General features: G+C 40.7%; 1 protein-coding gene across 3 annotated transcripts in view; it reads right to left on the minus strand.

The window, feature by feature from the left end:
* Positions 1-26,637, minus strand: part of BRWD3 (bromodomain and WD repeat domain containing 3) — a 118,160-nt gene that overhangs the window by 77,596 nt on the left and 13,927 nt on the right. For all 3 annotated transcript variants that reach the window (XM_058659224.1, XM_058659222.1, XM_004592786.4), the window contains exons 5-6: positions 24,269-24,419; positions 21,453-21,551 (exon numbers count right to left, since the gene is read on the minus strand). In XM_058659224.1, the coding sequence (XP_058515207.1) occupies positions 21,453-21,551; positions 24,269-24,419 (250 nt within the window). The remainder of the gene's footprint in view (positions 1-21,452; positions 21,552-24,268; positions 24,420-26,637) is intronic.

Raw genomic sequence — 26,637 nt, forward strand, 5'->3', positions numbered from 1 at the left:
GCAGAAACTTCAAGTCAGAAGCAGAGCCAGGATTCAACCAAGCACTCCGATATGGGATTTACGCAATCCGTACAGCATATTAATTGATGTGCCAAATGCTTCCCATTTTCTTTTTGTAAAGCAATTATTTCTTTGAGAGGAATAGATTGGGGCAAAGGCTGGCAGCGGTGGAGAAGAGAGAAAGCAGAGATAACAAGGAGAAGAAGGGACTGCAGAAGGGAAAAGGAAAAAGAGTAGAAAGAAAGGAAAGAGTGGAGAGAAAGGGAAGAGAGAGGGAAATAAAGGAAAAGAGATCTTTCATCAACTGGTTGGCTTCCCATATCCCTGCAAAAGCAGGACCTGGGCGGGGCTGCCAACAGGAGCTAAAACCAAGTCTCCAACAGGGGTGGCAAGAACTCAGTCACCAGAATCACCGCCACCCCAGTTAGATACTGAATCCATGAATATTGATGTGGGTTATGGGCAACTTAGCCGAGTCCTAATCACTAGTTTAAGTTACAACTCACAAAGCGTTCACAATCCTATCAGAGATTTAGAAACTCAGAATCCAATCTGCTAAGTAAATCCAGCTACTGAAACCTTATGCACATATAATTTATAGTGTATACAATTTATATTTTACTTTTAAAAACTAGTTTGCAATGCAAATAACAAATTCAAAATAAGGAAATATTCACAGTAAAAATGACACAAGTTTTAATATTTTAAAACGCAGGCCTGGCACGATGGCTCATTAGCTAATTTCTTGCCTTGCAAGCACCGGGATCCCACACGGGTGCCAGTTCGAGTACTTGCTGCTCTACTTCCCACCCAGCTCCATGCTTATGGCCTGGGAAAGCAGAAGAAGATGGCCCAAAGCCTTGGGATCCTGCACCCATGTGGGAGACCTGGAGGAGGTTTCAGATCAGCTCAGCTCCAGCTGTTGCAGCCACTTGGGGAGTGAACCCCAGCGGAGGAAGGATCTTCCCTTCTCTCCATAAGTCTGATCTGCCCTTCCAATAAAAAAAATTTAAATTTAAAACATACATATGAAATGGAGTCATTGTAAGAATACGATCAAGACCCAATAGATGAGTAGATAAAGAAAATGAACAGGTAATTCACAGTAAAAATGAAAAACAGGGATAGACTTTGAAAGAGTGGTTAAGATCCCACTTGAGATACCACGAACCCGTAATTAGAGTGTCTGGCTTCAAGTCTCTGCTTCTGTTCCAACTTCCTAACCATGCATACCCTAGGAAGCAACAGGCGATAGCCTAAGTAGCAGGGTCCCAGTCACCCACGAGGCAGACCCAGACTGAAGCCCCAGCTCCTGGCTCCAGCATGGTCCAGCCACAGTAGCTGTGACCTTTCGGGGCATGAATCAGAGGAGGGAAGATCTGTTTCTGTCGCTATTCATCTGTCTATTTCTCTCTATTGCTCTGCTTTGTAAATAAACAACATACAAAATTTTAAAGCACATATTTTAAATATAAATAATATAAAAGCAGGTATCAAAAGAATTTGAATTAAAATAATGAGGATCAATTTTACTAATCCTAAACCTAATGTGAGCTTCATATCAAATTTTTTAGTTCACTGTGTCACATTATAATTAACATTTAGAAAGAGTCTGCCAGATCCTTAGCCTTTACTCTTGGAAATGACTGGTCACTTCCTCCTTTAGGGATCTTTTTCTGTTACATTTCCTATCCCTCTTTGTCTTAAAAAAAAAAAAAAAAAAAAAAAAACCTTGGGGATTATCAGTGTCTGTAATTTAACTTACTTCAGCTTAACTTGCTGTGCTTTCTAACACTGGTTATTAGGTGCTGCTGAACGGTTAAGAGGACAAGAGTTAAGGGCCACAGATATCCCAGAAACAGATTTCAATTCTATCAAAAACAGCTTAAAGAATTAAGTCCAACTGAATAGAATGTATAAATCTTCTGCAACTGGTCAGTTTTTTCCACTAACATTTTTGAAATGCCACTGGATTAACTTCAGAAATTAAGTTTACTGAATGATCTTGGAAAAAATGCAGATAGAAATGTCATATTTCAGGTGTGTGGCAGTTCTCACGTGTAATGTCAATACACCATTCCACACAACCAAATTCACTCTGCTTTAAAATTACAACCTGGAATACTGTAACCCAAATTACAGTTCAAACTAGATGCGACATTCTTCATATATCTCCATAACAGCTTTGCTTTCCTCTTCGTGCATCTGGAATCTTTGATAAGTTTGTAAAAGTCTATACTTCCTTTACACCTTTCTTCATTGCTCTGTATATTAACAACCCGTTACATTATTTTACACACACACACACACACACACACAAATAAATAAATAAATAAATTACTTAACAAAATACTGATGCTATTGATGGTTACCCAGGGCACTGAAGGGGAAGGGCTGAGTCCACTCCAGACCCAACAGATCACTCACACTTTAGCCCGGAGCAGGAGGGGCCACAGGAGCCAGTTACATCACCGGCCTGGCGGGATTCCAGCCCACCAATGACACACCTGAATGAACATTCCTTACCTAACTAGGGCACAAACCGCCTTTTGCCAGCCCCCATGTCCAGAGGGGTATAACAATCCCAACACGTATCTCAGCCGCCCTTTTCGCTTCCTCCTTCTTCCCTCCGCACTACACAAAGGGCGCCCAGGAGCAGATGTCCCAATAAAGCTTCCATTATGACTTTGGATATCTTTCTAATATTATTCCACCAGCAGGTGGTCAGCAGTCATCATCTAACAGTTATGAAAATGTATTTTAAAACACGGATGTGGTTTGAGATGTACTAATTTACTAGTCATGAAAATCTATCAATTCTTTGAAAAATCACTTTTTATGTAATAAAAATTGACATCTGCTTAATAATTTCCATGTGCCAGGGACAATTTAGGCATTTTAGATCAGTAATTTATTTAACCCTACCAAGGGTTTTAAGGATCAGAACCTGAGACAGAGAAGGGCTAACATGTCCAAGGATGGAAGCTGTTTCTCTGTGTCACTCCTCTCCGTAAACCTGCCCTTCAAATAAAAATAAATAAATCTTCAAACAAAAATTTGCAGACTCAAGGGCTAACTGTGATCAGTACACACTTATCAAAAATATGTAGAGTAACCATATGCTGAAAATGACAAAGTGTTAATAAATAAAAAGACCTCAATAGATGAAGAGACACACTTTGTGCTCACGCATTTGAAGGCTTAACGTACACGGTTCATGCAGTGTCATAGGACCTAAGCCTCTGCCTGCAGTGTTGGCATCCCACGTGAATTCTGGTCCCTGTTTCCATTCCAGCTCCCTGCTAATGGTCTCGGAAGGCAGCAGAGGATGGCTCAATTCCTTGGGACCCTGCACCCATATGGGAGGCTCAGCTCTAGCTGTTACGTCCATTTGGGAAGTGAACCAGTACATGAAGTATCTTTCTTTCTATCTCTCCTTGTCTCCGTGTAAACTGTGTCTCTCTAAATAAATAATGAACTAAATAATTTTTAAACAAAGGCTCAACCTACTAAATATGTCAATAGCCTGAAACTGATTTATAGCTTTAATATAAGTAAAAAGCCTCTAACAGATATAATGCTCATTTAAAAAATTCACACGTAAAGGCACCAGCCCTAGAATATGAAATACAAATTTGACAAAGAATAACAAAGTTGGTAAGATTACTCTTTTAAATCAGAATAGTACGGCATTTAGTTGCAAAGAATGCTACCAGGAGGCATAACAATGATTCCATTGAATTGGAAGTTAAGACTTCTGCCCAGCCACTTCCACCTCTCAAGTCTCCTAATCTGTAGGCACTGAAGGCTGATGTAACCTAACAGATTCTGAAAACTGAAAGAAAAATCTTACTGTTACTGTACAATGTAAGCAAGGGCAACTATGTATGGAATACAGGAGAGCCCTTAGGGTAGCTCACCTTAGGAGAGCACTCCAGCTCCTCACTATTTTATAGACTAACTACAATTGGGACCAACTACAGAAAGAAAGAATGTAACCTTATTCTGAATGTGTGTATGTATCAATGTAAGTTACACTGACTTCAAAATACATATCTTTATGATATTATACTGTAAACAGTGACATTAAATTATTAAAACATTCACATTAATCCATGCTAATTTATATCATATTATCTCAAACACAGGAGATGAAGAAGTATCATTTAAGACTTCACCTCCCCAGCTGTGGAAGCAGTTAGTATACTTCAGCTGTAGGCAGGACAGTTGCGCAATCAATGAGACTCGGCATTCTCTGACTGCTTTCAAACTGGCCTGCTTATCTGTCTTTTGCTCTGATGGTTCTCAGGCCTTTGGACTCAAAGTGGATATTTAATCATCAGCTTGTCTGGCGCTTTTCAGCTTTCAAACAGCACATCATACCATTTCTCAGGTTCTCAAACTACACTACAAAGAGATTTCAAAAGGTTATTGGAAAAATGGAAAGGAGATACCAATTTATTTTGGTCCAAAACTTTTTGAAGTCCATGTAGTTTTACCAGAATATATATCTTCCATGAACCTTTTGAAAACATCTGTATATCCTACTGGTTTTGTTTCTCTGGAGGACATTGGATAATACAGCAGCTATTAGGGAAATGCAAATTAAATTCACAACGAGATATAACACCACATACCCGAGAATAGCTAAAATAAAAAGCCTTCAATGGGCCCAGCACGGTAGCCTAGTGGCTAAAGTCCTCGCCTTGCATGGATCCTGCACCCACATGGGAGACCCAGAAGAAGTTCCTGGTTCCTAGCTTTGGATCTGCTCAGCTCTGGTTGTTGCAGCCAAGTGGAGAGTGAATCAGCAGATGGAGGATCTTCCTGTGTCTCTCTGAAAATCTGACTTTCCAATAAAAATAAATAAATCTTTTAAAAAAAAAAAAGTCTTCATAACATCAAATTTTGATCCTCCACATCCTTAAGTAGAACTTGGATCAGTATTACACTTCTGGTAGGAACATAAAATGTCACAGCCATTCTATAAATCTTCAATGTCTTAAGACATTAGACATTAAATTACTGCATGATCCTCAATTACACTAGACAAAAATAAATGCATGTTGGAAATGGAGTTACCCAGACATAAACTGGTATCATGAGATGACAAAATCTCAAATGGAGGTTTTACTCACTACACCACACTACCAATAACCCCGTCTACCCGCCCCCTCCAAAAAAAAAAACAACCCACCACATTGCTTTAAAAGATAAGAATTTCAAACTGCCGCATGAGACACACACATCCCATACGGGGGACCTGGGAATGCAGAACATGGATCAAGTGCTAAGGCCCCTGTCCCCCAACTAGAACACCTGAACTGTGTTCTGGAATCCAGGCTTTAGTCCACTCCAGCTCTGGCTGTTGTATTTGCAAAGCAAACCAAAGCATGGAAGATTTCTCCCCCATCTCTAACCCCCATTTCATCTTCTCTCTGTTACTGCCTTTCAAGTAAGTAACAATTTTTAAAAATCATTTAAAATGAGTTCGTACTCACAAAAACCACATGAATTTCCTAACTGCTTTCTTTGTAATAGCCCAAAACATTCTTTTTTAAAGATTTATTTTTATTAGAAAGTCAGATATACAGAGAGGAGGGGAGACAGAGAGGAAGATCTTCCGTCCAATGATTCACTCCCCAAGTGAGCCGCAACGGCCAGAGCTGAGCTGATGCAAAGTCAGGAGCCAGGAGCCAGGAACTTCTTTTCGGGTCTCCCACATGGGTGCAGGGTCCCAAGGCTTTGGGTCGCTCTCAACTGCTTTCCCAGGTCACAGGCAGGGAGCTGGATGGAAAGCAGGGCTGCCAGGATTAGAATTGGTGCCCTTGGGGCCTGGCGCCAAGGCCTAGCAGCCAAAGTCCTCGCCTTGAACATGCCAGGATCCCATATGGCCACCGATTCTAAACCCAGCAGCTCCACTTCCCATCCAGCTCCTTGCTTGTGGCCTGGGAAAGCAGCAGAGGACGGCCCAGAGTACTGGGGCCCCGCACCCACGTGGGAGACCCAGGAAGAGGTTCCTGGCTCCTGGCTTTGGATCGGCACAGCACCGGCCATTGCGGCCACTTGGGGAGTGAATCATCAGATGGAAGATCTTCCTCTCTGTCTCTTCTCCTCTCTGTATATCTGACTTCCCAATGAAAATAAATAAATCTTTAAAAAAAAAAAAAAAAGAATTGCCGCCCGTATGGGATCCTGGCGCATGCAAGGTTAAGGACTTAAGCCACTAGGCCACGGCACCAGGCCCAGCCCAAAACATTCTAATGCAGATGTCCTTCACCGGGTAAGTAGTCAAACTGGTACATCAGCAATAAAAAGTAGTGAGCATTAATACCTACATTAACTTGCATGAAATGTCGAGGAGTTTATGGTGCATCCAAAAAGTTATACACTATATGATTCCATTTGTAAAACATTTCTAAAATGACAAAACTAGAGAAATAACAGAACTACAGAAATGGGGTAGTTGGCCCTGCATTCCCACGAGTTCTGCATTCATGGATTCGACCAACCAGATAGAAAATATTTCCAAAAAAATTGCAGGATACAGAAACTTTCTTGCCATTCTTTCGTAAACTATAGGATAACAAGTACTTACACTCTTTACATATTATTGAATATTATAAAAAATCTAGAGATGAACTTAAAATACATTAGAAGGATATATATGTAGATTATATGTAAATATTATGTATAAAAGGGACTTGACCATCCACAAATTTTAGTATCTCAGGGGCGTCCTGGAACCAATCCCTGCATGGATACTGAGGGATGACTAGTGGTTGACAATACTGAGGAGGTAGATCTGGTTATGAAAGGGCACCATGGAGAACCTAATTGGGCAATTAAATTTCTTTGTTATTCATTTCTTTTAACCATAAGCCCAACTGTCATTTCAGCCTGACAATATCCTTTTTATCCAAATAGGGACTATATAAAACGACCTCCTTAAAAAAAAAAAAAAAAAAACTTTCTCAAGTACTTCAGTCAAAATTGACTGTCCAGTTTCAGCTCTGGACCTTACTTAGCATCCACCTGTTGCAGCTGTTTGTGCCTATTTCTGATCTATTGTAAGCAGGTTAGGGGTGAGGATTCATATCTAATGTAAGCACTAAGACACAAGTATTTGTTTAATATGGTCACATCCTTCCCAAAACATCCAAAAACATGCAAACATACGCTCCAGGGTATACATTCTCCACTTCCAATCAGGCTTGCAGCCTACAACACGTCTGGAGCTGAGCCCATCCGTAGCCAGGAGTCTCTTCCGGGTCTCCCACATGAGTATACTATGGTCCCAAGCCTTTGGGTCACCCTCTACTGCTTTCCCACAAACAAGGAGCTGGACGGGAAGTGGAGCAGCCAGGACATGAATTGGTGTCCACATGGGATCTCAGCACTTACGAGGTTGTAATAGCCGAGCTGAGTTGATCCCAAGCCAGGGATTCTCCCAGGTTTCCCAACGAAAACAGTTTCAAGGATTTGAGCCATTCTCCACAACAACATTCCAGGACAATAAGGAGGGAGCTGAATGCAAAGTGCAGCAGCCAGGACATGAACCGGAGCCCATATGGGATGCCAGCATTTGGAGGTAGCAGGTGAGCCAACTGAGCCATCATGCCAGTCCCAGGAAATCATTAACAGCAAAATTTCTGCACAGGGGCCCGGCGCCATGGCCTAGTGATTGAAGTCCTTGCCTTGAACGTGCCAGGATCCCATATGGCCACCGGTTCTAATCCCAGCAGCTCCACTTCCCATCCAGTTCCATGCTTGTGGCCTGGGAAAGCAGTCAAGGACCGCCCAAAGCCTTGGGACCCTGCACCCATGTGGGAGACCCGGAATCATCAGATGGAACATCTTCCTCTCTGCCTCTCCTCTCCGTATATGTGACTTTGTAATAAAAATAAATAAAACTTAAAAAAAAATTCTGCACAGCACCCCTCAATCATACCTCTGCTTACAAGACATTTAACACAATCAGCAGAATGATTTGCAATAAACTAGGCTTTACTATGGAGCTCAAAAAATACAAATAATATTCAGATCGCCACATCAGAGTAACAAGAGCACTAGTCCATTTGTTGTCTATTTACAATAGAAAGCAATATTTCCATTGAAACATTTCAAGGCTGCTGGTGCAATAGCTCAACTGGCAAATCCTCCACATCCAAACACCTGCATTCCGTGTGGGCACTGGTTCGTGTCCTAGCTGTTCCACTTCCCATCTAACTCCCTGTTTATGACCTTGGAAAGCAATGAAAATGTTCCAAAGCTTTGGGACCCTACTCACACATGGAGACCCAGAAAAAGCTCCCACCATAATGGCTGAAGTCTTCACCTTGCATGCGCCAGGATCTCATATGGGTACCAGTTCATATCCCAGCTGCACTACTTCCCTTCACGCTCCCTGCTTGTGGCCTGGGAAAGCAGTCAACATCGGCCCAAAGCCTTGGGACCCTGCACCCACGTGGAAGACCAGAAGAAGCTCCTGGCTCCTGGCTTCTGATCAGCTCAGATTCAGCCGTTGTAGCCACTTGATTAGTGAACTAGCTTATGGTCTCTCTTATTTTCTTTCTCTCTCTCTATCTCTCTCCCTCCCTCCCTGTACATCTGCCTTTCCGATAAAATAAATACTTAAAAATATATATATAAGGGGCCAACATGCTGGTTCAACTGGATAATCCTCCACCTCTAGCTACTAGCATGCCATATAGGTGCAAGTTCATGCACTGGTTGCTGTATTTCCCATCCAGTTTCCTGCTTGTGGCCTGGGAAAGAAGTAAAGGGTGGCCCAAGGCCTTGGGATCCTGCACCCATGCAGGAGACCCAGAAGAAGCTCCTGGTTCCTGGCTTTGGATCAGCTCCGCTCCAGCTATTACAGACTATTGGAGAGTGAACCAGAACTTCTGTCTCTTCTTATCTCACTAAATCTGCCTTTCCAACAAAATAAACAAAACTTTTAAAAAAATGTGTAAGACTATATGTTGAAGGAAAAAAACAAAAGCTTACTCAGGACTGAAAGAATGAACATAAGCAAAAAAAAAAAAAAAAATTCTAAAACAGCCCAGTTATTATTTAGTCTTAGGGAAGAAAAAGGAAACAGGCTGCAAAGGTAACAGGAACCATTATTTTCCCCCAAGATCATTGGGCAGTTATAAAATCTAAGGATCCCTTTGTGAGTGATTACTGCTTTTTTACGGATGTTGCACTCAGACTTACTTTGCTATTTTCATTTACTTGAGGAAGGAATTGCCCATTTTTGAACATATTAAAGATGTGTTATATGCATTACACTTCTTGCTCCTTCCTTAAGTATCACTGCATCCTGTGGAAACTTCGTAACAATGTAGAGGAAAGCAATATTCAAGAGTTTTTCACTATTCTAAAATTTGATGAGACTAACTTTGATACTTTACTAGTAAAAATTACAATTGCAGATCTAGAGCAATCACTGTCTGGTAAACCAAGTTCTCTTCTTGCTTCATGACATTACCCAATCCCTGCTTTCTCCAACCTGGTTTAGAAAATGCCACCAATCTAGAATGAGCTTGGCTTCCTTTAGACTCTTCTCAAATGTCTTTAGTGTAAGGCAAACCTTACAAATGGTATACTTCCCTCATCGCTCTTATCCAGAAGCCTCCCATGGCTCCTTGGAAGCTTACCCTCTCACTGTCAATCAATACATCTGGTTTTGTCGACTACAGACTAATTCCTGGTGGTCTCTGGTTAGATTTTTTTTAAAAGATTTATTTTTATTACAAAGTCAGATATACAGATAGGAGGAGAGACAGAGAGGAAGATCTTCCGTACAATGATTCACTCCCCAAGTGAGCTGCAACAACGGCCGGTGTGCGCCGATCCGATGCCGGGAACCAGGAACCTCTTCCGGGTCTCCATCACGGGTGCAGTGTCCCAAGGCTTTGGGCTGTCCTCGACTGCTTTCCCAGGCCACAAGCAGGGAGCTGGATGGGAAGTGGAGCTGCCGGGATTAGAACCAGCGCCCATATGGGATCACGGGGCGTTCAAGGTGAGGACTTTAGCCGCTAGGCCATGCCGCTGGGCCCTCTGGTTTGATCTTAATAAGGAAATTTATTTGGAATTAATTGCTCTACATATTCAGCAGTTTAATATCAACAACAGCCTCCTCCTGTACCCCACTCAAAAAAAAAAATCCCTCTGAACCTAAATCAGGATATTGCTAACCACAAGAGACTTTATACTGCCAAGAAAGGCAAGGAATTCAGTGAATACTGCTTGTATCGCAAGAAAGAGTCTGATCAGAACAAAGTGCCAAGAGATAAAAGAGTTATCCAAAGTCAGATATTACTGTATCTGTTGGAAGAGTTTATCAGTAACTTGGCATAAGTTCCAGACAAAACCAGAGGTGTACAAATTGGTGACATTATTTGATATTTTAACAGTTGGGTCACATAGGTGTAGAGCAATTATATCAGTAACAAATAATTGATCATACAGTGCTCATAAAATTCTTGTGTAATTTTAAAATTTCAAATGTTAAGCTTCAAAACAAATTACATCAAAACAAAATATTTTATTTTTTGTAAATGGCATTGAGAAACAGACCAAATTAATTGTATTAAACATAGACAGACCTAACTTTATACACAGAAGTTACATTCTTTTTATTACATGGTAAAACTAAGACTCTACTGAATTTTAAAATTTAACAAGTTATAAAGTACCTTATTGTCACGTTAAGCTTTGAACAAACCCATCTATTTTAAAGAAAAATCTTTACCCTGCTAGGCAGACCAGTTTATGAGGGGATTAAAGGAAAAAATAACTATCAAAAGCATGACCTAATATCTATTAAAAAATAATTTTAAATCTTTTTCTAAAAGCACAGCAGAACAATAAGACAAAGTTTTGAAATTCCAAGAACTAGTAGCTACAGATCTACCTCGAATGTAAGTCAGGAATGTAAGGCTGTATTGAGGGATCAAGAAGAGAGTGGCATGCTTTCAGCCAAATCTAAGACTGAATCAAAAATAGTACCAGGCTCAGCCAATAACTACCGACCAAGTAACAGTCTTAAGGCTTTACTCACACAAGGCAGAAAGAACTATTGTTCACAAACCAGGCTTCTTATACCAAACCCATCACCATCCAACCTCATCTTCACATACAAAGATTTGTTTCATAAAACAAGTGGTACTTCAGCAAGCTTAAAATAATCCTGGAGCAGCATTTTTACAAAAACATCACTAGGTAAACACCAGAAAATGTTAGAGTGTTAATCAGAAAATAGAATGTATATATGCAAACTTCCAGCTCGTTAAAATGTAGGAAGCTGTGGCTAGCATTGTGACCTAACAGGTAAAGCTGCGACCCGCAATGCCAGCACCCCAATGCCAGCACCCCAAAGAGTGCCACTTCATGTCCCAAATTAGCAGGCAAAAGAAACAGCCTCAACAAAAGAATACATAAGATCAATGAATCAAAGAGCTGATTCTTTGAGAAAAATGAACAAAATAGATTCCTCACTAGCTCAACTAATCAAAAAAAAAAAAAAAAAAAAAAAAGAGGGAGAAGATACAAACCAGTAGGATCAGAGACAAAATAGTATATATAACAACAGATAACTCAGACATTCAGAGAATTAGGAGGAACTAGTACAAGCAACTATAAGCCAACAAATCAGAAGACCTAGAAGAAACGAATAGATTTTGGACACATACAATCTACCAAAATCTAATCATAAAGCAATTAACAATCTAAATAGACCTATAACAAGTACTGAGATTGAATCAGTAATTAATTCCTCCCAACCAAGAAAAGCCCTGGACCAGATGGCTTCACTGCAGAATCTTGCCAAATGTTTCAAGAAGAACTTAACCCAAGCTAGGGAGAAAGGAAGGAAATCTTTCTAAACTCTTTTTGTGAAGCCAGTACCACCTTAACACTAAAGCCAGACAGAAACAGCTTGATGTAGTCCCATTTGTTTATTTTGGCTTTGACTACCTGTGTTTTTGGTGACTTTTCTAAGAAGTCTTTACCAATGCCTATATTCTGCAGAGTGCTTCCTTTGGGTTTTTTGTTGTTGTTGTTGTTTGTTTGTTTTTTGTTTTTTTTTATATATATAATAGTTTGATGGTTTCTGGATGTAGACTTAGGTCCTTCATCCATTTAGAGCTGAGTTTTGGACAAGGTGGCAGATGTGGGTCTTATTTCTTACTTCTGTAAGCTTGATATCCAATTGTCCCAACAAGATTTGTTGGAGACCAGGCTTTTTCCCTGGATTGTTTTTAAGTCTTCTTATCAAAGATTAGTTGGCTGTACATATGTGGGCTCAATTCTAGGGTATCCATTCTGTTCCATTAACCTTTGTCTCTGCCCCTGTGCTAGTATCAGACTGCTTTGATGACCATAGCCCTGTTTAATCTGTCTTTGAGGTCTGGAATTGCGCTACATCCAGCTTTATTTTTATTCTTCAGGATAGCTATGGCTATTCATGGCCTCTTGGGTTTCCAGATAAACATTTCTATCATTTTTTTTTCTATTTCTGCGAAGAATGTTGTTGGGATTTTGATTGAGATCACACTGAATTTGTGTATTATTTCCAGTAATACGGACATTTTGACTATGTTAATTCAACTGATCCAGGAAAACGATAAATTTCTCCATCTTTTGGTTTCTATTTCTTTTTTAATGTTCTGTAATTTTCATTATATTTATATACTACTAGTGCCACCGATTTGTGTATTTTGCTATCCTACCAAATTCTCTTGAGTATCAATAGTCTTTTGGTTGAATCTTTTGGTTCTCATATGTAGAGAATCATGTCATCTGCAAACAGGGATAATTTTTTTCTTAAAGATTTATTTTCATTGCAAAGTCAGATATACAGAGAGGAGCAGAGACAGAGAGGAAGATCTTCCGTCCAATGATTCACTCCCCAAGTGAGCCGCAACTGCCGGTGCTGTGCCGATCCGATGCCGGGAACCAGGAACCTCTTCCAGGTCTCCCACGCGGGTGCAGGGTCCCAAAGCTTTGGGCCGTCCTCGATTGCTTTCCCAGGCCACAAGCATGGAGCTGGATGGGAAGTGGAGCTGCCGGGATTAGAACCGGTGCCCATATGGGATCCCGGGGCTTTCAAGGCGAGGACTTTAGCCGCTAGGCCACGCCGCTGGGCCCGAACAGGGATAATTTTAATTCCTCAGTTCCAATTTGAATTCCTTTAGTTTCTTTTTCTTGTCTAATAGCTCTGGCAAGGACTTCCAATACTATATTGAACAGCAGTGGTGAAAGTGTACATCCTTGTCCAGTTCCAGTTCATAGTAGAAAAGCTTCCCAGGCTTTCCCTGTTTAGTATGATGCTGGCATTGGGTTTTTCATATATTGCTTTGACTGGGTTATGTCTGTTTTTAAGGTTTTTAGCATAAATTTGTGTTGGATTTTACCAAATGTCTTTTCTGCATCTATTGATTTTTATCTATTGGTTTTTATTATTCAATTTGTTGACGTGGTAAATCACATTTACTGATTTGGGAATACTAAACGACCACTGACTCGAGGGGTGAATCCCACCTGGCCCAGGTGAATGATCTGCCTGATGTACTGTTAGATCCTGTTGGCTAGTATTTTGTTGAGGGCTTCACATCTAAAGATACTAAAATTATTAATCCTAATACTAACAACACTGACCTCATAATTAGATGAAAAATCATATAAATTTATTTCACATGGATGCTTCACATTCCACAGCAGTAACTACAGCACTTCTATCCACTTCATATGTAGTGATCACTCACAGTATAGCATAAAAAGGATTCTGAGTCTACACTACAGTTATCATTGTGTGATCAACACCCCTTGTTTCTTTTACAATTTAAAAAAAAAAAAAAACTTTAGAAGTAACTTGCTTCATGCGCAACTATGTGAAATAAAAAAAAAAGAAGAAAGAAGGAAAATGAAATAAAGGTAAAAAAGCAAAAATATGCTAGATCTGGCAAAAGTGTAATTCATGGACAAGAGACTACATCACATTAGGAAGGGAAGGTGACAAATATTCAAGGCAAAAATCTCAGTCATCTCGCTCTGAGTAAAGCAGTTTATATTACATTACTTTCTTTTTAAATTTACATTCATATATTGACAAGAGACAGATATCTCACCTCAAAGTCAATTCTGGCATTAAGTAATAATACCTAGTTATATAATGGCCACTAAATCAAGAGACAATCAATGCTAAATGGAAGCATATAGCAACATGTAAACATTAATTTGGCTTTAGAATTAATGCAAGCCTCCCAGGCTGTATACAGTGTAAATTACAAGTCTTCTGCATAAATTATAGGACATTGCTATATGTCAATTGTACTAAAGATAAAAAGGAACAGGTTTCAAAACAGCCTTATTGCATCATGCGCTTGACTCAGTTGAATCAGTTCATCAGCCTCAGCCTAAATCAACAACCCATCTTATTTTCATTTACAAGCAGAGTTTTTGTGAAAATAATCTGCAAGTTTATGAAAGATCACCACTATGAGCTCTTCAGACATAAAACACATTTACAATTACTTTTATGCCACCAATTTAGTTCAACACAACATAGTTACACTTCTGTAAAGTTTCTATCCAAACTATAGTTAAACGAAAAACTTTAATTAAAGTTTCCAAATTAATGTTTCGATGAACAAAGAACTAGCAACGCTATGTGATGATAGCACAACACCTCAAATAATTCCACGAATATTTATTACACATACCCCAGTGGCTTTAGGTATTGAATACTGTTCATTTTCCTTCATCTGATTTAACCTTTGCACAATCTAAAGCAGATTAATCAAGCACACAGCTAATAAAATGCATGGCTGCGCTTATATGTTAAATATTATTACAAGCATTTTCTGTTTCTATCTAGAGGAATTTACAAATTTGCCACTGGTAAATGTAAATTGTCATTTACGTACAGTTCTAGAAGTAGTTACTATGGAGAATGGTGTCTCAAAATTAACTCATAGTAAATTCCTTCTTCCTTTTCCTCACTTAACCAAAAGACCAAGAAGACACTCTCCCTGTTTCCTCACCTATATTTCATTAAGCTACTCAGAGTGCTGATTAAGTTCACAAATGACAGAAACATTTGAATAAATAAACCAAGCATAGTGAAGTATCTACAAATGTCAGAATTTTACCGCCTTCGGCCAAAAACTGCTATCAAACTTTCATAGGAAAGAACTGGCACAATGTCATCTACAGAGTGAGTGATCAAAATCAAAACACACACACAAAAAAACAACTCCAGTTCTTAAGCATAATAATCAGTAAACAAAAATTAAGTTTGTAAGGGCCAACACTGTGGTACAAATGATCAAGAAGCCATTTGCGACCCAAGCATCCCAGCCACCCTGCTTCCATTCAATCCAGCTCTCTGCTGACACACCTGGGGAGGCAGCTTATAGCCCAGGGAACTGAGACGCAGCCACCAATGTGGAGATCCACTCGAAGCCTCACAGAGAAAAAAAAAATTCTAACTGAAAACTAAGCAAAAAGGGCCAGTATCATAGCACAATAAGTTAAACTACTGCTTGTATTGTTCACACCCATATTATTGTGCCAGTTCAAACATGTCTGCTAAACTTCCGAACCAGCCTCCTGCCTGAAAAGAAGCCGACGGCCGCTCAAGCACTGGAGTCCCAGTAATTCACATTGGTGACTCAGATGGAATTCCTGGCTCCCGGTAAGAACTATTCCAGCCGTGGCTTTCTACAGACATTTGAGGAACAAAGTACGAGACAAGAGATCAATCTCTCTCTACTTTCCCATTCTGCCTTTCAAAACAAAGCAAAACAAAATGAACAAACAAAAAAAGCTAATGTGTAGAAAACATGAGGCCTGTGCAGTGGAACGGCAAACTAATCCTCTACCTGTGACTCCAACATCACATATGGGTCCCCCAATTTTAGCTTCAGCTGCTCTATTTCCTGATACAGCACCCTGCTAATAGCATGGGAAAGCGGTGGAGGATGGCCCAGTCCTTGGGCCCCAGCACCCACAGGGGACACGTGGGAGAAGCTCCTGGCTTTGGAACTTCCCAGCTCTGACCATCGCAGCTATTTGGGGAGTGAATAAGCAGATGGAAGAACCCTGTGTCTCTCCCTGTGTAGGCAATGACTTACAAGTTAAATAAACATATTCCAAAAACACGCTTCGACAAAATACGTAATTTGTACATAAGCATATGAAAAGATATCAAGTGACAGAGGCCTAACTGGGTAACAACACTGAAAATCTCAAATATTGCTAGTGGTAATAAGTTAAACCTGTTATTAACTATATGATCCAGAACCCTGCTCACTGGCTCAATGGCTAAATCCTCACCTTGCATGTACCAGGATCCCGTTCGAGCAACAGCTCATGTCCCATTTCCCATCCAGCCCCCTGCTTGTGGCCTGGGAAAGCAGTAGAGGATGGCCCAAAGCCTTGGGACCCTGCACCCCCATCGGAGATCCAGAAGAAGCTCCTGGCTCCTAGCTTCAGATGAGTTTAGCTCCAGCCATTACGGCCATTTGGAGAGTGAACAACTGAGTAGAAGATCTTTCTCTCTGACCCTCCCTCATTCTGTAAATCTAATCTGCCTTTCTAATAATAATAGAAGACTTTAAAAACTATAAGGGGACTTTCGCCACAGCCTAGTGGTTATAATCCTCACCTTGTAGGCACCAGGATCTCATATGGGTGCCAGTCCGTGGCCCAGCCACTCTATTTCCCATCCAGCTCCCTGCTTGTAGCCTGGGTAAGAATTAAAAAATGGCCCAAAGTCTTGGGACCTTGCACCCACGTGGGAGACCCCAAAGAAGCTTTTGGCTCCTGGCTTCAGATCAGCTCAGGTCCGGGCATTGCGGCCACTTGGGGAATAACTCAGTGGATGGAAAATCTTTGTCACTCTTTTTATATGTAAATCTGACATTTCAATAAAAATAAAACTATATGATCTAATAGTTATTATCCAGTTACAAATAACTGAAAATAAATGCTTACGTAAAGACCTGCATATGAATATCTATACCAATTTAATTGACAATAGCCAAAATCTGTAAACAATCAAAATATTCATCAATTCATAAATGAACCAAATTTGGTACATCCATAAGACACAAACACTATTTGCTAATAAAAATAAATTCAGTAGTGATACATGAAATGATACATTTATCTCAAAAACAGTTGCCTAAGACAAGCAGAAAAGGCTACACACTATAAAATTTAATTCAGATGATGTTCGAAATAAGGCAAAAATAAAGAAAGAATAGTAATTTTGAAGGATTATTAAAGGAGTGTTGAGGGATTGATGGTAATTTTTATTACCTTAATGGTTACACAAAGGAACATACTCATGTATACCACCAAAACTCAATGTACTGCAACCTTACAAAAGGAGGATTTCCGGGCTGGTGTTGTAGAGCAGCATGTTGAACTGCTGCCTGCAACACAGGCATCCCACGGGAACCCTGCTTTGAGCTGTGGCTGCTCCACTTCTTTCCCAACTCCCTGTAATGCACCTGAGAAGGCAGTAGCAGATGACCCAACTACCTGGCACCCTGGACACTTGTAGGAGACCACAAACAAGCTTCTGGCTCCTGGCTTCTGCCTTGCGCAGCATTGGCTATTGTAGTCACGGGGGCACAGAGAGGGGGATGAGCCAGAAAATGAAAAATACTCTTTCTCCACCTCTCTGTGACTTTGCCTTTCAAATGGCTGAAATAGATTTTTTTAAAAGTAAAAAGGGTTTGGCACAATAGCCTAGTGGTCAAGTTCTCACTGGCATGTGCTCTAGGATCCCATATCGAAGCTGGTTCGTGTCCCAGCTGCTCCACTTCCCATCCAGCTCCCAGCTTGTGGCCTGGGAAAGCAGTCAAGGATGGCCCAAAGTGTTGGGACCCTGCACCTATGTGGGAGACCCAGAAGAGGTTTCCGACTCCTGGCTTCACACTGGCTTAGCTCTAATCATTGGGACCACTTGGGGGTGAAACAACGAGTAAAAGATTTTTCTCTGTCTCTCCTTCGCTCTGCCAATCTGCCTTTCCAATAAAAAGAAAGGAAAATGTCAATGCTGTGGAATAACAAGTTAAGCTACCACGTATGGCACCAACACCCCGTGAAGTCACCGAATCAAGTCGAAGCTGCTCCCTGCTGATGACCTGGGAAAGCAGCAGAGCATGGTTATGGTTCGAGTCCTTGGGCCCCTGCACGCATGTGGGAGACCTGAAGCACTGGACCAGCTCAGCTCCAGCCATTGAGACCATTTGGGGACTGAACCAGTGGATAAAAGCCCCCTCTCTGTCTGTCCCCCTCTCTGTAATTCTTTCAAATAGAAATAAAATGAATCTTTAAAAGGGGGAGAATTTTATTTTTTTATCACTTAAACCTGAATATACTTGACAACAATAAAAGTAATATAGCTAAGCTATCACTGATGTTCTGCAAGTATATAATTGTTAAACCCCAAAAAAGTATGACGATATTGGACCATAAACACGGAGGCTGTTTGGAAAACAAGCTAATTTAACCAAGGCCAATGACCTAACCTCTTTTTAGACTTTAGGTTTCTTTGTTACAAACGGAGGTTTAGAATCAGTTTCCCAAAACCTTCTCAGGAATTGAGGGTTTCTAAAGTCGGCAAAATATTCCCCATAAAGTGATTCCCAATGCATTTTAGCACCTGAAAGGTTCTAAGAAGTACTGAATCCATTCACTTCTTCCCAACTTATTTTTCCAAAAAAGTAAATATGTAAAGACAGACAGACACGGATGGAGGGAGAATGTGTTCCATCACAAGTTCTCTCAACCAACTGGCCACAAAATCCAGGTCCGATTCAAGCTGAAGCCAAGAGTCAGAGGCATATTTGAATCTCCCAGCATGCGTAACAAGAACTTGCGTACATCACCGCCATCAGCTGCCTTCACGTGTGCAGTTGCAGGAGGCTGGATCAGAAGCAGAGCAATTGGATGCTTCCCACACTACCCCAATTTTTCCCCATTATTTAAAAAAAAAAACTGATTTCCACATTTAGTAGCCCCAATTTTTCTCCATTTACTTAAAAAAAAAGCTGCTTTCCACATTTTCTTGACCATGGAACCCCTTTTTTCCCCCCAGAAAATGATGTTGATAAAGTTGTTTTGATAAATTTATAGATTATTTGGAGTGAAACTGATATACTAATGAGTTCTTCTAATACATGGACAAGCTACACAACTGTATTTATTTAACTCTGACTTTTTGTCAGTGTCTTTTAGTGTTGAATATACAAAACTTAAAAAAAAAGATTTCTTTTAATTGGAAAGTCAAAAGTTTCAGGAGAGACCTTCCATCCACTGGTTTATACCCCGAACAGCTGCCAACGGCCAGAACTAGGTCAGTCTGAACCTGGGAGCCAGAGACTTCTTCCAAATCTCTCCACTTGATCATTTCTGACTCAGCCTGACCTATTCATTGCCTTGTTTTGTTTTCTCTTTAAATATTTCTTTTTACTTGAAAGTCACAGTTCCAGAGAGAGAGGCAGGGAGAGACAGGTAAACATCTTCCATCCACTGGTTCATTTCCCAAATGCTGTAACAGCCAGAGCTGGGCTGCTCCAAAGCCAGAAGCCAAGGAACAAAATGCCCTGACGAGCAGGCATCACATAAAATAAAATGATGATTGAATTATTTCTATTTAAAGGTTCCTCCCCAAATAATATCACAAGAATTTAATAGGAAGACATTTGGCAAAGGGGTTTTAGTTGTCACTTCAGACTCTCACATTCCACTACCAGTTCAGCTTTCTGCTAATGCGCACCTGGCGGGCAGCAAATGCTCGCTGTGGTATTTGGGTCCCTGTGGCCAAACAGGAGACCTGCACTGAGCCTCTGCATGCAGTGGAGGAAAGCTCTGTCGCTCTCTCCCTCCCCCGCCTCCACTACCTTTCACAAACAAATACAAATAATTTGAAAGCATCGATACAAGTGACATTACAAATATTTAATTTAAACGGAGTTGCAGATAGAGGGAGACAGACAGTGAAGAGAGGCAGAGAGAGGTTCCATTAACCAGTTCACTCCCCAGATGGCCACCAAACAGCCAGAGCTGGGTTAGGCTAAAGGCAGGAGCCCTAGCATGTGGACTATTTTCTGCAGCTGCCCCAGCTGTATTAGCACAGAGATGGATCAGAGGAGGAATAGCGAGGAGGAACAGCGGGGACCTGAACTGATGCCCATACGAGATGCTGTTGTTCCAGCTGAGGCTTAACAATGTGGGCCCCCTTCTGCTAGTTTCATAGAGTTTACTTTTTGCAATGTTGTGAATCTTCTTTTCAGTAGTTACTTACAAATTATAATGTCAGGCCCAGCATGGTAACCTAAAGGCTAAAGTCCTCACCTTGCATGTGCCAGGATCCCATTCGGGTGCTAGCTCATACCCCAGCTGCTCCACTTCCCTTCTAGCTCCCTGCTTGTGGCCTGGGAAAGCAGTAGATGCCCAAGACCCTGGGACCCTGCGCCCATGCAAGAGACCCGGAAGCAGCTCCTGGATTTGGATTAGCTTAGCTCCAGCTGTTGTGGCCACTTGGGGAGTAAACCAGCAGATGGAAGATCTTTTTCCGTCTCTCCTCCTCTCTGTAAAAAAACTTCTTTCCAGTGTCAATGTATTTAACCTCTGGGGCTAAATAAGTTCTAAAAACTTACTATCTAAAATAATACTTATTGAAAAAACATTCCTACTTCTCAATTGAAAATTCATTTATTTCATATGCATATTCTATAAGCAACAGACACCGCACAAAATTACACATATTCTAGAAGAGTAAGAACATAGGGAAGCAGAATAGAATTTATTCAGCCTACACCCTTGTTTTGTAAATACTTTGTAAATGCTAAATTCAATGCAAATAGTTTTGTTCACAGTATCTCCTTGGGATCTACTATTAATTTCTCTTCACAACGGTAGGACCAGAGTTGTCTCAAGAATTATCTGAATGAGATGTGAAATTTCAGTTAAACTAGAAACAGGAAGGATGACATTTCAACAAACATACATGAAAACATCTAACATCATTACAAGGCAGGCAGATACAAGCAGAATGTACTCTTGTTTCTTTCTGAAAGTTCTCTTCACAAATTTTTCCTGTAAAATCCTTGGGAAATTCAGCACATAGAAACGTAAACGCACAACCATATGGCTAAAAACACCTGTACAACATAAGAAAAGAAACACTTCTGCTAAGAAAGGAACAAAGTAATTAACAAGCAGTCACCGTTTTTGCAAAACCATGTTATACGTTCTATAAGTTAAAAATTCATTAAGAACCTGGCCCAACAACGGAATATTGTTAAGAAATGTAAGCAGTTTGCTTATAATTCAGATTTAATTCTGGTACCTCTTCTTGGCTTTGTAATGAGTTCAGAAAGGAATGAGTCAAGAATATGTTTGTACTTCACATGGATATTACTCACCCACATTTGGAGGTTTCACATAATTTACAGGTAGTTCTGGAGGTCTGCCTCTATGTAGAGCTGCAAAAGCAGACCCATTCCATAGTGTACTCTTACAATCTAGATAAAATAAAGAATGCAAGTTAATCAAGAAATACAACAGTGGTTTTCAAATTGGCCCCAGAGGCAAATTCTGATTTCAGTTTCATCTTTGGCATATATTTTGGATGATTAAAACCACAATAAAGTAATATGCATTTAAACATGTTGTAAAGCATTATGACTGATATATACTAGCACCTTACCATATTAGCAGGGCATTTTATTTCAATGTTGCTCTCAAGCTAAAGCTTTTATTTTATACATGTTTGAATCTTACATAAACATGTCATAGATTAGTCAGTTTTTTAAGTTTACATCCTTAATCTTTAGGCTTAAACATGTCTGTTTATCTCTAAGCCAGGATTTGACTATATAAGCCAGGACTTGAATGTAGGACAAATATGACATAGAAAATTCACACATATTTATACTCCGGGAATGAGTATGTTATAGAACACCCAGGCATGCCTACGACACCTAACAACACATATCAAAGTACAAAAGACTAAAAAGAGTTGAGGCTTCATCTTACTTTAATGTTCAGATTGCAAAAATTCAAGCAAATACTAATTAGTCCAAATTATTTTTCTTCAAAAGTATTCCACTACTTTCTTGAAAACTTCCAGTTAACTCAATTGAAGAATTTCCTTATATTACAAAATGAGGTATCTAAACCTTGCTTGCTAATAACACAAAACATAAACTGGCTACTAGAACCTAAGTATTTATTTACTCCAAGAGGATATTCTTAATGCCAGTGTTCACATTTTTACATTCATAAAATAACACTTCAACCGTTTTATATATTGAGATTTCATGCAAAACTTCAGGGACAAACCTTTAAAAAATGAATGATAGCACTGTGGTGAAAATGATGATGAATAATAAATGTTCTTTTTTCTGAAAACCTATTTATTTTTATTTGAAAGGCAGATTTTACAGAGAGAAGGAGAGACACACAGAGAGAGACAGTATAGATCTTCCATCTGTTGGTTTACTCCCCAAATGGCTGCAGAGGTCACAACTAAGCTAATGCAAAGCCAGGAGCCAGGAAGATCCTCTGGGTCTCCCAAACGGGTGAGGGAACCCAAGGCCTTGGGGCCATCCTCTGCTGCTTTCCCAGGCCACAGCAGGGAAAGCTCCATTAACAGGGAGCTAGATGAGAAGCAGGACAGGCAGACTAGAATCAGCATCCATGTGGGATGATGGTGCCTCAGGCAGAGGCTTAGCCTGCCACACCACCACGTCACCCCCACAGAAGCTCCTGACTTTTTAAAAAATAAGATTGATTGATTTATTTGAAGGCAAAGTTACAGAGAGTGGGAAACAAAATAGAGATTTTCTATCTGCTGGCTTACTCCCCAAATGGTTGAAATGGTTAGGGTTGGGCCAATCCAAATCCAGGAATGGCGAACTTCTTCTGGGTCTCCCACGTGGCTGCAGGGCAGCAAGCACTTAGACCAGACTCCTCTGCTTTCCCAGGCACATTAGCAGAGAGCTGCTTTGGAAGTGGCTCATCCAAGAACTCAAACCAGCACCCATGTGGGATGTCAGTGCCTCAGACAGCAGCTTTACCTGCTTAGACCACAGCACCAACCCCAGTTCTCTATCAATATTCTCAATTATAAAAACTATAAAAATAATTTCACGTGTTTTGAAATGTACAATTTGATGAGGTTCATATTATCAAGATAATAAAGGGCACTGAAAGAGAATGAGTGCTTTAAAGCATCAAATTGTATTTAACATAGCAGCCAGCTTTGAAATCTGTATTTCACGATTAAAACGGAATTTGTATTTTTTTAACCTCTGTCATGCTCACTCGTTTACACAGTGGGAGTTTCTATGTATGCCCCTAAACATTTTCTTGCAGGAAAAGAAATAACAAGCAACATTGGCAAGATAATAAAAACCATGAAAGAAAATCAGTTTTTATAGGCTTTTTTTTTTTTTGTAGCATAGCACATTAAGCCCCCACCTCAATACCAGCATCCCATATCAATGCCAATCCATGTCCTGGCTGCTCCACTTCAGATAAAGCTCCCTGCTAAAGGTCTAAGAAAAACCGCCAAACATGGCCCAAGTGCTTGGGGGCCTGCTACTCAAGTGAGGAGAGTGGACAAAGCTCCTTCTGTGTGTGTGTGTGTGTGTGTGTGTCCCTCTCTCTCTAGCTGTGAACTCTGCCTTTCAAAGAAATAATTCTGAAAAAAGAGAGAGAGAGAGAGAGAGAGAGAGAGAGAGAGAAAGAAAGAAAGAAAGAAAGAAAGAAAGAAAGAAAGAAAGAAAGAAAGAAAGAAAGAGCGAGCAAAGCAAGCAGGAAAGGAAGAAAGGGAGGGAGGAAGGGGGAAGAAATATCTAGAAAAGCACAGGGGAGCAGGCATTTAGTCTGAAGACACCTGACTCCCACATCACAGGCCCTTTTGATCAAGTGGCACATCCAGCTTCCTCCCAACGCAGAGGAAGCAGCAGGTGATGGCTCCAGTAATTATAGTCTCCCGCCTCGCCCACAGGGCCTGTGGCTCCAGCCTCAGCTATTGCAGGTATTTGAAGAATGAACCAGCAGATGGGAGCTCTTGGGCCAGTGCTTGTTCTCTTCCTCCCCTGTGTCCCCTTTCCCCTGCCTCCTGCCCTCTCCCTTAAAGAAACAGTTCAAGAAAGCACAGATACATTTACTCAACCCAAAAACGGGCCATTCTTTCCTCCTATGTCACAGTTGTACACTCGGAGAGTCTTACCTTTGGCATCTCGTAGCAGAGACTGCCGACCGACGCCTAGTAACGTCTGTACCCCAGGAACACTCTGAGGGATCTCCTTATCTAGTAAGGGGCCAATCCGCTCGCAGATTTTAAGGAGGTAGTCTGGAGGAATGTGTGCATTGGCTGCCACCTAAAAAGCAGACAGAAAACGGGGTTGTGGTTTAAAACTATCAATCAATCTCATTACCACACTGCTCTATCACGGAGCCAAAAATGTAAAATCTTAAGCATTTAATGTTTGCATCAAATTTGAAAAAAAAAAAAAACCTTAGAAAGTAAGCATATGACAGCATTCAGCAACAATGGCACCATAAATTACTTTCACAGATTTTGATTAAATCATTTGTGCGTCACGGGATGAGTGTTACAACAAAACTAAGTATGCTGAAGATCAAAACAGCACACAGTAGTGATGTTGATCTGACCAGGAACACCAGGAGATCTAGATTACATACAAATGATAAGTGCACCAATGAAGGAACTGCTTTCAGACCTTCACCCAAATCCCATGAGGGATAATAGTACACATTTGTGCAATAAAGCATAAAGTTTTTTTTTCCTCATAAAAGCTCCCTTACTTACAAAAGAGTATCAATTATCAATTATTTTATAAATAGCGTACTTTAAATAACAGAAACACATAGCCAAAATTCACTGTAACACAAACTTTTCTCGAAGTTTCTTGGTTTTGTTTTGTTAAGACTTATTTCTATTTGAAAGGCAGAGTTACAGATAGGACAGAGACCTAAGGTGGACTATGTCAGGCAGTGGAGGCTGGAGAGATTTCATCACGACCGGAGTGGCGAGATCAGCAGCAATTCAGAACTGTTGAACTATCAAAGCCACTTGAGCAAGACCCTCGGAGCGTGCCCCACATCGGGGACCCTGAGATGGTTGAGAAGCTCCATGTGGCTTCTCTCTTTATCTCCCCTCTTCCCCCATATACAGGAAGGAAAAAAGAGAAGGTGGAAACAATGGTCTTACCCACTTTCCTGTAGCCCTTGACCCTTTGCACCCTAATCAACTATGTAAAGATCATCAAAATATAATAATAGTAATAATAATAAAAGGATTTATTTCTATTTGAAAGGCAGAGTTACAGAGAGGACAGAAATCTTCCATATGCTGGTTGACTCTAAAATGGCCGCAAAAGCCAGAAATTAACTGATCCGAAGCCAGGAGCTTGTTCCAGGTCGCTACAGCGGGTTCAGGGGCCCAAGGACTTGATCCATCTTCCATGAGCTGATGACAAGTGGAACAGCCAAGACAGGAACCAATGCCCATACAGGACGCACCTCAGGCAGAATCTTAGCCTATTACACACACCAAGATGCTGGCCCCACAAACTTGGTTTTTAAAAAGGCAAATAGAATGGGCATTTGGCACAGCAGCTAGGATGTCACTCAGGACACCCACATCATACACAGAAGTGCCTGGGTTCAAGCCCTGGACCCACTTCTTATTCTAAGTTTCTGCTGGTGCACATCCTGGAAGGTAGCAAAAGTGCTCAGGTGCTTGGTACTTGCAGCCCAAATGGGAGATTTGGATAAAGTCTGGGCTACTGACTTCAGCCTGCTCCAGCCTCAGGTGACAGGCACTTGTGGGAAGTAACCCAGCAAACAAAAGATGTCATTCAGTCTGTCTGTCTCTTGACTGCCTCTCCCTCACTCGTCCTCCCTCTCTTTCTCTATCTCCCACTCTGCCTTTTAAACAATTTTTTTAATGCAAGCAAATTTCTGGACATGAGCCAACATACTCATACGAATGGGACAATAAGACAACAAAACCTGCATTCATTTTTTTTTTTAAATCCCAGATGGCATACAACTTGATGCAGATAAAGTCACAGCTTGCAAAATCTGCATCACGTAGCGGAGTGTTAGCTGAGTGAACCCCAACTACTCGGCTTCCAGTCCAACTCACTGCCAATGTGCCTGGAAAACAGAAGATGTTGGCTCAAGTACTGAAATTCCTGACATCAACATGGGAGACCTAGGACAGCCGGGCTCCCAGCTCTGGCCTGGCGCAGAACTGCACTCTGCAGCCATTCGGGGAGGTCAAACAGCAGTCCAAAGATCACTGTCATTCCACTTCACAAGTGAAATAAAATAGATCTTTTAAAAAGAATGAAAGTTTAAAAACCCAAGCTAATTGTCAAATTCTTGATATAGTCCATAAATGCCTCGTTATTAAAATAATACACAGAAAATTAGGGAATTAAAATACTTAGATTAAAATTTTAAAATCTCTTTGATACAGGTTGTTCAATCTACCTGTAGCTGTCAATTTTTGTAAGTGTTGGAAATAATGTGTCTCATTGGAAGAACTGACAGCTTCCAGCTCACCTC

Source organism: Ochotona princeps, chromosome X (genome assembly GCF_030435755.1).
Source record: "Ochotona princeps isolate mOchPri1 chromosome X, mOchPri1.hap1, whole genome shotgun sequence".
Lineage (NCBI taxonomy): Eukaryota > Metazoa > Chordata > Mammalia > Lagomorpha > Ochotonidae > Ochotona > Ochotona princeps.